At 40.3% G+C, this 12204-nt stretch overlaps 1 protein-coding gene and 1 long non-coding RNA gene across 2 annotated transcripts; both read right to left on the reverse strand.

The window, feature by feature from the left end:
* Nucleotides 1-30: 30 nt before the first annotated feature.
* Nucleotides 31-2051, reverse strand: LOC117112495. The gene is made up of 2 exons (XM_033255585.1): nucleotides 1995-2051; nucleotides 31-1902 (listed from the first exon to the last, which is right to left on the reverse strand). Exons 1-2 carry the CDS (start codon nucleotides 1997-1999, stop codon nucleotides 1089-1091), a joined length of 819 nt encoding a protein of 272 aa, XP_033111476.1. The 5' UTR covers nucleotides 2000-2051; the 3' UTR covers nucleotides 31-1088.
* Nucleotides 2052-3873: 1822 nt separating this feature from the next.
* LOC117112496 lies at nucleotides 3874-6930 on the reverse strand. The gene is made up of 2 exons (XR_004446049.1): nucleotides 6755-6930; nucleotides 3874-4921 (listed from the first exon to the last, which is right to left on the reverse strand). It is a non-coding gene; the product is annotated as an uncharacterized LOC117112496 (long non-coding RNA).
* Nucleotides 6931-12204: the final 5274 nt, after the last annotated feature.

Raw genomic sequence — 12204 nt, forward strand, 5'->3', positions numbered from 1 at the left:
ATGTATGTATATATATATATATACATATAAATATATATATATATATATATATATATATATATACATATATAAAAAAACGTCTGTGCCCGATCGTCTGTCACACCTTTCATCATCATATGACAGATTATTATTACCATACCAACCAGGCCTATAATCACCAGCCTGTTTGACAAGTTTGGTTGAGCAATAGTACCGTTAAAGGGTTATTTTATACTTTATTTTCTACAGTACTCGCCTATAGAGATATATAGTTGAGGCATAACATGAACATAACATAACATTTTTAAAAAGTTTTACGTAAACATAGAACTCTTCAAATCAAGATATGTAGTATTTAGGTGTTTAATGTTTCTGGAAATTTAAAAAAAAAAAAAAAAAAAATTATTTTTATTTTTTTTTAAATTTTTTAAATTTCACTATCATTTAATGGTTAAAGTAAGTAAGGAAGTGTTACACGGTACTTTAATACAAAATAGTCATATCAAAGTCATTTGTTTTTACATAACTTTGTACGTATTCAACTCGGTTGTTTTTTAAAAAACAATATCTAAAAAACAAGTGTTTGAATTTAAATATATTTCACACGGATTCAAATATTCATTTTTGAGAATGGATGGTTTTAAAAATTAAGGATTTCATGAATTAAGTATTTTTTTTACTTTAGCAATCAATGTAAACCAAAACTCGGATGTTGAGGGCGATGTTTCTGATTCAGTTGCCGAAAATAGTGTACTGTGTATACAGCAACACTCTGCTATGTTAATTGGCTGTTTGAAGAAAGAATTTAAATAAATACAAAAGTATTATGCAAGTTACATTTTTCTGTTTTATTTTTCAAAAATTTTACAGTAAATCTTAATATTTAAGTCTTAATATTCTTGGTATATAAACATAGACCAAAAACATTTAGAGAGTGAGCTTCACTGTATCAGATTGACTGCCCAATCAGAATGCACCATTCATTGTTGATTTTTTAGCGCATTTTGGGGATTGATCTGACACTAATTTGCTACGTTAACAACAATGTATTGCAATGTCAGTACGGAAGGTGATGATGCCTAAATGGTTGAAATATTACCTTTTTATTGTTAAAAATCATGCATTTCATGGATGCAATTTTGGTTTATTTGGTAATAAAACATTGATATGCTATTTGCGAGAATTGTCATTATAAATTCCACCACACTTCTAAACAGTTCTATTCCAAATTCTCCCCTGCTGTCATCAAGTGGATCTATTTCTCTTTTGAGATTCTCTAATGCATCAGAACTGAGAGGGCATGTAACCGCTGGTACATTTACATCTTCATCTTCATTCCACCCAGAATTCATAACTTCTTCATTATTTTGAACTTCAAACAGCTCCTGCACAGCAGTAAGATTGGTGGAAAAAAGCTGTAGAGATCTTTGCACAAAGAGTTGTATTAGAGAAAGCTGATGCTCTGTTCGTAGACCATGGTTGTTCCACTGATTTCTAAAAAGAGTAATAATATCCCTGTTTACCCTTGGAATGTATATATAGTGCAAAGCCCAAAGCTCATGTTCTTTATCAATATCAAGAAGACGCTGATCTTCGAGAAAATGAAATAAATCATAATAAACATTTGTGACTCCATTCCGCAAATCCACCCATGACCGTTCGATTCTTTGGTTGTGGACACTTCGTCCACGTATTGCCGATCTCCTGTCAGGTCCTCGAATAACATTCATTATGTTGCATAATATGTCATTGTTTTCCCCATCATGATTTAGGCCCACTCGTATTCTGGAAGGAATACCGTAAACAGATGTGGCTGCAAGAAAGTGTCTGGCCACAACTTCTTTGGTATTGTTGTCAGATGCAGAAAGAAAGACCAACATTGTGCTGTACCCTTCAATGCTTCCATGAATAACAATTCTCCATCTGCAGATTACAAAAAGTACAAACATTAAATATTTAAAAACTGCACAATTTTACACCTTTTCCCCAGTCTTTAAATATTCAATAATCTGTACCTCATTCACTGTTCCCCAGTTCTGTGCCAAACAACTTTTTTCTGTCCTGGAAAAATCAGACCTACAACATATCAAAAAATCACATTATTGTTCCATGTTAGTGTTAGATAGGTATTGGGAGACCGTATGAGCTCTATTCCATCCCCTGTAAGGTATTTAAAGGTACATTTAGCAGGTGAAACACACATTTCCGCGAGAGAGTGTTTTCTTTAAATAACTTTAAATTGTATTCAACGCACTAAATTTAATCCAAATTAAGGTTAGGTAAGTACCAGGTGACCAGTGCAAACGTTTACTGTAGCCTGTGAGTATATTTAAAGGTGCTGTGTATTGTGATAACATAATTTCGGCGAGATTACCCTTCCCATTATCCACCAAATATCATTAGATAATCAGTGAAGCGAAGTCGGCCAAAGTATTGCCATATAATTAATATTCTAAACAAGTGGATGATCCAGGAATTTGAAATTGAGGGAGCCCCTGAGAGGGACTTTCACAGAGAGAGAGTATATACTACCTCAGTCCCACCATGGTTGGGGTTGAGGTGAGAAAATTAATGATTATGGCACCTCCAGATTGCAGGAAATAACACTATTGGACGAATACATTTTTCTTTTTTGAAAAATTGGGAGGGGGAGGAGGGCACCTCCCCTTGAACCTGCAACTGTAAAAATAAAACTGAATATATTATTTTGTGATTAACATGGTCATTTTATAATATATTTTATCCAATTATAATTATAGAACATACGGTAGACGTTTTTTTTATCAGCCACACTCCCTGAAGTGGTACAGTATACATAGTGCATACTAAATACTATATTCTCTTAATTTGTGACACATCCTCGTCGAACATTTTGTAGAGACTAGTGTTACTGTACAATTTTTTCTTTTTGATATTTTAATGGACATAATTAGGTACTCAAACTATGCTAGTAATTGCAAGACATTAAAAAAAAAGGCACTATGGTATATTTCATCTAGATCTGTGCACGCGTCTGGATGGTTAATCAGCACAAACATTTTCTCCTTACGCACATCAATATGTGATTGCCGCTGCCGCCACCACCACGTCCACCACCGCCGCCGCCACCGCCGCCGCCATCATCATCATTATTGTTATTGTTATATATAGAGTTCTCCTGCAGGTTGCACCTTTGTTTTCAATCAGACGTTTGTTACCGTCCATTACGCCTGAATGACTTCATAATCTGGTTTGGAACATGCTATCTGGAATAGGCATTTTAAAACCTAATAATTTACCATCAACATGTACTAAAAACACAAAGGCTCGCATAATATTACTTATCGAACACACATTTATTTTAATCATCAACTAAAATTTACAAAGACAATCTAAGATGCAATATCTTAACTGTAATCATTACGTTAAAAATAGTGTCACTGTAGTACTCTTTGCACAGAGATATATTATATACTGTAAAATCAGATGACAAGTATTTGGGGAAAATATTTAATGAAAATGTAGGGGATTGTCTCCCGGTGTACGGCCCAATCACCCCCAGAAGGACCCCACTGGAAATAAGTCATATTCTAGACTTTCGTGGGCTATCCTTGGTGTTTACATCGAATAAATCCAATCCAACCCAATCCAAAAAAGAAGTCATAGGTTTACCCAAGATGCTCTATTTCTTGAACCCACTAGGGCTCCTACAGGGCCCTAAATGCATGTAGATGTGTTAGGTCAATAAACTATGGAAAAAGAGTGGTGAAAAATGTCATTTATTTTGGCTGTAGACTAAAATATAAAATTAAATTTAGACATAAGAAATACAAATGTACTTTTTCAGGAGGTAAAAACCCAAGGATTAAACGGATTGCAGCGGCCTACTTGTAATTTACTTCAATTAGGCGAGACTTATACCTTGTTTCGCAAATTCATCTCTCGCACAAACTGATGATGTCAAATAAAAAGAAAATATTCTTTTTGTTCAATTACTACACCCGCTACCACGAACAATGGAAATTCCAGAAAAAAATACCTAGGTGTTTTTAAAATTTGTTATTACGCCCGCAAATGTGTGTCTAAGTCATACAGCATTCTTTATATTCCTACAGTACATTCATAGATAGTAATGACAAACTGTTACTTTTCTACAAAGGAAAATGCCTGTATGCAGAGGCAGCCTAATAAGGTGTAAGAAAATGTTCTGAGTACTGCTAAATTAAATTGTAAACCCGGTTTTGTTATTGTGGCATTTGTGTCAAATTCCAATATTAAAAAAAAATTATAAAAAATAATATTGGGCATTAACTTTGCACTTCAATCAAAAAACAATATTGGGAACATATAAAACTTTCGACTACTTTTTAAAGAAACAAATTTGTATTGATGCCTAGACCAGTAAACAAAAGTCAAGCTTATTATTTATTGACTTTTCATTTGGTCACTAAGGTATTAGATATTAAGACTTACTGATTGTTTACTTTTATTGATTACTTTGTTACTTGTACTGATCAGATACTACGTTCTGTAAAAAAACTATCTGATTTATGTACTGTGCAAAAACATGATATAAATGAAATGCTTTCACTGTATAATAATATTATCAAAATATTTTACCAGTTTTTTGGTTTATAAATGTGCCTCCCACAATAGGATAGTTTATTGTTTATATTGTACATACAGTAAAATATGTATAAAACTTGTATCGGTAACTTTGTGCACTCAATATCAGATGAAATTTAGAGAACTGGTCCAAAAATTGCTATTCTAGCCTATTTCTACATGTCTCCTTGGTTAAATGCCTGATAAAAAGGCACCTGTGAAAAATGTTAACACAGGAGCTTACTGATTAAAAATGTGATTACAAAATTAATTCAGGATGAAAATGTACAGTGTAGGTACAGCAAAAACAAGCTTGTTATGGACTGCTGGAATTGGCTGCCATATAAAATCCAACGACCTGAAACAAATAAAAATATAAGTTTGGTTACTTTGCCTGAATAAATACAATTTATTGAATGTAAACCACAAATTTTCACATCAATTTTCTGTATTTCTTAATGAAAGGTATTGTGCCTCCATTATCTCATCACACTTAAATTGGCTTACTGTTCTTTCCAGTTTTCTTTTAGAAAACTGGAGAGAGGACATTGAAAGTAAGGCCTCACTCACTAACTATTCATTACTTAAAGATACAATTAAATTAGAAAATTATCTATTAGATAAATTGGATTTCGAAGGTGTATCATTGAAATTTAAAACTTCGCTCCAATACATTGCCCCTTGATAGTAGAATTTCTAGATGGTCTGAAGAAAAGAATGGCTTATGTACTCTTTGCAATACAAATAATGAAGAAGACAAAGACACTTCTTATTCTCTTGTCCCGCTCTCCTAAACATACGTTTAGAGGAGTTAAATAAACTTGAATATAAATTAAGTAGTCATAACATCAATGTTTGGGATCAATTTTTAAGTGCTAATATTGATATTAAATTAAGCTACGTCCTAGGCTCCACTGCTTTTTCCATGACAAATGAAGTAGAGAAATACTTTTATGAATTTTCTAAAAGTTATGGAAAACAAGCGTGGAGAAAAAGATCTGAATTGAAGCACTTGCAAACTTTATCGTAGATTAAGTATCTGTATTACTGTCTTTTCCTTTTTTTTTTGTAACTAATTAATTTTGTTTGCCTTAACATTATTGTTATTATTTATTGTTTGTTGGTGGTACAGGTGGCCCTTCGAAATTTGTGACAGACAAGGCAGGTTGTATTTCCTTGTCATGTTTTTCGGGAAGCTACTTGCCTCATCAGCAGCACTACTCACTTGTGTTTATTTCATTTTTACTTAAGATTCCCTTCTTTTGTTTCGTAATTTTTTTTTTTTGTACTTGTAGCTAAGAATTTTAATTCACTTTTAACGTACCAAATGATTTTGAGTGCCACCGATCTAAAGGTGTATGTTCTAATAAATGATTGATAACAGGATGGTGGCTATAAATTAAAATATAAGATCACAGATATTGCTTTTATCACATTGGAAATGGTAAATCATAGGCTTGAAAAGTTTGTAAATTCTTTTTTTATTCACAATTTGTACTTGTTAAAATTCTGTAAATCCTGTTTCCCACTGCAATAAGTTCATATAGCACTCCCCCAGAACGCGCTTAAGAAGGTCATCCTGTCTGGGCCAGTCCGAGGGGGGCTGGGTGTGATCGAGACCAATCTCGCCCAGAACCTTTACGTCTCTTGACCCAGTCAGGAATCGCAGCCGCTCGAACTGAGTTGCCGTGATCTTCTTTTTGGGATGAATCCCGATGCCCACCTCGCAATGGGGTTGGCGCACGACAGCTTATCTCCCGGAAAGTGAGATAGGTGGCAGGATCGCAATATACCGCAATCCCACCCCCCACAGCCACAGGTTGGACTCCCTCCTGGAGGAGTTCCGCCCTCCCTACTTCGGTTAGGCTCGCTTTTGGATGCAAACCTAAAGCCCTGCGTAGCCGATCCAAATGGAAATGGGCATCAAAAACGCGTGGCCGCGCTTCTGGGACCCGACACGATAGATGGGTTTCCCCTTGAGCATCAAGCCCAGACTGCTCCGTCGCTCTCTCCTGATGCAATAGTTGGGGAGCTCGCGAGACCCCCTGAGCATCAGCTCCAACATCGCGCTGCGCCTTCCTCTTCTAGGCCAAAAAAGGAAAGCAGCCTAGCCTAAGCCTTGCGTAAAAAAGATAAGCCATTGTTAAATGTTATGTTTCCATTTCCAATTAAAGCATTTGTTAAGTCTTACCTAGTTTAAATGTACGTCCGTATCGTATACACCTCAAACACTCAGATTTTTGTTTAGTGTTGACGTTAATTTCACGGGAATTTACGTATGTTGACGCAAATTTACCTACATTGACGCAGATTGTTATGGTTTGAGTAAAATGACGCGATACTACCTTCAAAAAAAGTTTCCCTATGCTAAAAATGGAAGAGCCAAGCCTACGTCACTGTTTTGCAAAGCCTGGCTGCTTTGCAAAGCCTGGCTGACTTACGTCTCGCTGCCGGTCTGCAGCAGGATCTCCATCGAAGCGAGCGGTAATAGATGATGCGAGGGGTCTTGGTTGACGAAAAGTAATGACTGGCTCGGTGATGAGTAATTAGTGACAGTAAATCCTAGAATGTTCTAGAAGGACAAGAAGGGCTTTTTGCAACCAAAAAGAGTTACAGAATTCCCCAGGAGAAGGGAGTTTTTTTTTTTTTTTATTGTTTTGATAATCTTCTCGTGAAAGATTGATAATGCTGGCTAGTGCGGGGACGGTACGCTTGTAGTAGGTGAGAATATAGGCTATTTTGGGATCGGTGATGGAATCCTAGGCCTAGCTAATCATCATCTGATATTACATCTAGTTTTATGTGGAATTCTCAAAGGACATTTGGAAACCTTTTTACATCTTTATTATTATTGTACTGGTTGGAATTACTCTCCTATATATATAGTTTTGGACAGATATATTGTGAAATCGCTAGTGTATTATGGTACTTACCAGTGACGGTATTGTTTTCCCGCGTAGCAATTACACAATTGGTGATTACACTGTCAACCATGCAGCTCGAGCTCTGGACTTGAAGTGCTCTATCTTCCCGAGAGCCTTGGGTCTGCCGGGTGTTGCACGTGTATTGGTAATATGCAAATGCGCTGACCCGAAGGTCGTAGTGCCTCAGTGGTCGGGCTACATTAACCCTGCGAGGGTCGTCACTACATTCCCCCCTTATTTGAAAGGGGAGCCATTATCTCGCGGAAGGGTACCCATCCGACCCATGGATTTAGGGGACGGAGGACGGAAAACTTCTCATAAATAAATAAAGCTTCTCTTAATCAAAGAAATGAAAAGGCTTCTATAACAACGAAAAGTTTTCTAATTTTTTGAGCAACAGCTCAAAACAGGTCCCGGCCGTTTTTCCAGGTCAAGTCTAAGACTTGCCGAGGAGATTGGCCGATGACCTGGCCCACTGCCTCTGCAGTTGCCCAGAGAAGATGAGGCGCACCCACGCGCTGCCCCGCCGGCTTGAAATATGGTCCATCGGACTCGATCAACATCCGGCGGTCATTGTGCTCGAATAGGTACTTGCAGGCAGTTCGTTGGGCCTCCCCAAACCTATTCACGCTCAAAGAGAAACTAAAATAGGTATTAGGGAAGACCCGCAGATATCGATCAACGACCCCGACTGTTGACACGAAATTGTGCAGCATAAGCTGCTGTTCGCGCGGGATATTGAGCAGGCGAAGGATGTCGAGACCTCGCAGGAAACATTCTTCCGCTGTCTCATCCTCCACCATGCCCCGGAGGTGCAAACATATGACCAGGTGACGTCGGCGCATATAGCACTCCCCCAGAACGCGCTTAAGAAGGTCATCCTGTCTGGGCCAGTCCGAGGGGGGCTGGGTGTGATCGAGACCAATCTCGCCCAGCACCTTTACGTCTCTTGACCCAGTCAGGAATCGCAGCCGCTCGAACTGGGTTGCCGTGATCTTTTTGGGATGAATCCCGATGCCCACCTCGCAATGGGGTTGGCGCATGACAGCTTATCTCCCGGAAAGTGAGATAGGTGGCAGGATCGCAATATACCGCAATCCCACCCCCCACAGCCACAGGTTGGACTCCCTCCTGGAGGAGTTCCGCCCTCCCTACTTCGGTTAGGCTCGCTTTTGGATGCAAACCTAAAGCCCTGCGTAGCCGATCCAAATGGAAATGGGCATCAAAAACGCGTGGCCGCGCTTCTGGGACCCGACGCGATAGATGGGTTTCCCCTTGAGCATCAAGCCCAGACTGCTCCGTCGCTCTCTCCTGATGCAATAGTTGGGGAGCTCGCGAGACCCCCTGAGCATCAGCTCCAACATCGCGCTGCGCCTTCCTCTTCTGAGGGAGAGTCACGGGTAGAGGGTAAGCCGCTTCAGCTTCCGCGACAATCCCCCGGAACGCCCCCTCCTCAACTCGCTGCCCAAATGCAGCGACACAGCGCCAATGAATCAGGACTGCGGGATCGCTTATTGGGTTGACGGTGAGACATGCCGTCACGTCAGCCCCCATCGCTTCCCGCAGCTTGGTCATGGCCGCTCGAGTCCTCACATCAATGGCCCAATGCTCTCCCGGTTCCCCCGTGGATCGCTCCCGGTTTAACCTGTTTACCAGGTCATGGAGAGAAGCTCCCTCTCCAACGATATACTGGGCTAGCTCCTCCAGTACCCTCAGTTGAATATTGGTCCGGCGCTTGGTGCACCGGGGCTGGGGTTTGAAACAGGCTGGGGCGTGACTAGCGAGGATGTGGATTCGCATGTTCACCACATTGTGCTCAGTACACCCTGGATACCGGCACAGGTTCTTCGAGCGTTGCCGACGAGCTGATTCCTTTACCGGGGCAGATGATGGCTCCAGTGGGTGAGGATCCAATGCCGGGGTAGATGTTGGTTCCGATGGGCGGGGGGACTCAATCTTAGGCGAGTCAATCACCACCAACTCCACTTCACCCTCCTTTGGAGAACCCACCAACTCCATTTCACTCTCCTTTAAAGAGCCCAAATCCATTACTGAGGAGATAAATACAAAACATTTTAATATCCACTCAATAGTTACATGGTCGGCTCCCACTTAACCTCTGCAACCAGCGCATTTGTACAAATCAATGTTCAGCGCGTCCAGCTGCGAGACATTTACACAAGAACCATGGTACCAGACATCACAGTAGTCACATTGGATCATAAAAGTACCAGCCCAAGGCTGGCGACAGTAACAATAGAGTGTGTCTGATGAGTCATCATCTTCCTTATCTGTGAATGAAGAACTTGGTAAAGAAAAGTTAGTTAACCATTTTTGAAGCTGCCTGTCTCGACAGGGCTTCAACTTGTCATGGTTGAGGGTCATTACCTTATTCCTCAATTTTACCCTAAACAAATATGGCGTGATTACCTCAATTATAACCCCTGGACCCTTCCAAGGAGGGCATAACTTTTTACATTTACCCTTCGGTGAACTATGATCCAACACATATACCTTATCCCCTATTTGATAAGGGCATTTCAGGATACGAAGATCATAATTTCGTTTCATGTGCCTCTGAGTTTCCCTCAAGGTCTGTCTTGCTACCTCATGAGCATTTCGAATGGAGGTTACTAGCTCAGTAATATAGGTCCCTACTTCCGCAGCGTTCTCCGGTCTCCCATCACCAAAAACTAGATCAGCAGGTAGACTAACCTCGCGACCCAGCATCAGCATGTTTGGAGTGAAACCTGTGGAACGGTTAACGGTGGAACGTAAAGCTCCAGCAATTTGCGGAAGATGGATATCCCAATCTTTCTGTCGTTTCCCCACGAAGCACCTCACAGCATCCATCAACGTTCTGTTGAAACGTTCCACTTGCCCGTTGGTACGAGTCTTGTGGATCTGTAAAACCTTACGAGTCGTCTTCTTACTGCGATTACAAATTTCACAGGTTGTAACATATCGCTCAACATCCTTGCCCATCCCATACCAACAGAATTTCTCTTTAAGTCGGTGTTTCGTTCGCGTGACTCCTTGATGACCAGCAGAAGGTATATCGTGGTGTAACCGCAAGGCTATTGGTTGTAACTCCCTTGGTAACACCAAAAGGTGTCCTGCTGAATCTTCTCGTCTCAGGAACAGGATTCCCTTGTCAGTAAGATGTAGGCGTTTCCTGTTTAACCAAAAGAACTTAGTAGCGGGGCTAGTAAGGAACAGTCTATCCTCGGAGGGCTCTTCGTTCTCCAACCAATCAAAGACAGGTATGAGATCTGAATCACTCCGTTGATGCTGCTTGATTTCGTCACACGAATAACCCCAACACATCGCTACATCAGAGCTTGGTTTTACTGCAAAAACCCTACCCTCATCCTGCAAAATAGATATTTCGTTTGTTTCATCAACGGAGGAAGGTCTGTGAATTTCAATAGTTACCTGTCCCCCTGTGTTTCCTCTCTCTACCCCTACAACATTGACTTGACCAATTGGCACAACATCATCCACCTCATCTCTGAAGCTCGCCCATCTAGCATGCGCTCGTTGACAATATGAACAACCACCACATGGAAGATCATCAGGTAGTACTTTGTGTACATGATGGTTAGATGATGTATCTATGCGGGAAAGAGCATCTGCATTAGTGTGCAACTTACCCTTCCGGTGCTGGATTACCATGTTATATTGGCTAAGTTCCTCAATCCATCTTGCCAGTTGACCCTGCGGATTTTTGAAGTTCAGTAGCCAAGTCAAACTACTGTGATCCTGTCTCTTATACACATCTAGATGTGTATAAGAGACAGAATGTAGAGTGTGTGTGTCTAGTTAGGAAAACTATCGCTAGAAGCTCTTTGCGAGTGGTGCAATAGTTTCGTTGTTCAGCGGACAGTCGTTGGCTCGCATAGGCTATAGCCTTTTCCTGATCCTCTTGAACTTGCAACAGCTCTCCACCCAGCGCTTAGTCGGACGCATCTACATCTAATATAAATTCATCATACGAGTTAGGTAAAGCAAGCACAGGGGGTTGAACCAGAGCGAGTTTAAGAGCTTCAAATGATTTCTGCTGTTCAACTCCCCACATGAATTTGACATTCTTACCCGTGAGATGATAAAGTGGTACTGCAATATCAGCAAAATGACCAATGAATTCTCTATGGTAATTTGCTAATCCCAAGAATCGCTGAACATTGTTAGTGTTCTGCGGCACCGGCCAATCCTGGACAGCCTTCACATCAGATTCGGACACTGACAGCATGTCATGTCCAACGATGCGTCCTAGAAATTCTACTCTTTTCTGAAAGAAGATACATTTTTTAGGTTTAAGTTTGAGATTGCTATCCCTAAATGTTCCCAGAAGACGTGTCACATTGCATAAATGATCATCAAAATACTTACCCAACACGATGATGTCATCCAAGAAAGCCAACACGATGTCCCAGGCCAAACCTCTTAACACCAGCCCCATAGCTCTTGAGAACGTAGCAGGGCAGTTTGAGAGACCAAAAGGCATCTTGACAAACTCGTATAACCCGTGTTTGGTAATGAAAGCTGTTTTCTTCTGGTCATGGCAGTTCATTTTGATCTGCCAGTAACCCCAAATGGCATCTAATTTTGAGAACCATCTATTACCTGACAAAGTATCGATACAATCTCTGACTAGAGGTAAAGGATATGCATCCTTGACCGTTACATTATTAAATGCACGATAGTCAATGCAAAA

The sequence above is a fragment of the Anneissia japonica genome, unplaced genomic scaffold (assembly GCF_011630105.1).
Source record: "Anneissia japonica isolate Jap-2015-1 unplaced genomic scaffold, ASM1163010v1 scaffold389_len89789_cov197, whole genome shotgun sequence".
In the NCBI taxonomy this organism is placed as follows: Eukaryota; Metazoa; Echinodermata; class Crinoidea; order Comatulida; family Comatulidae; genus Anneissia; species Anneissia japonica.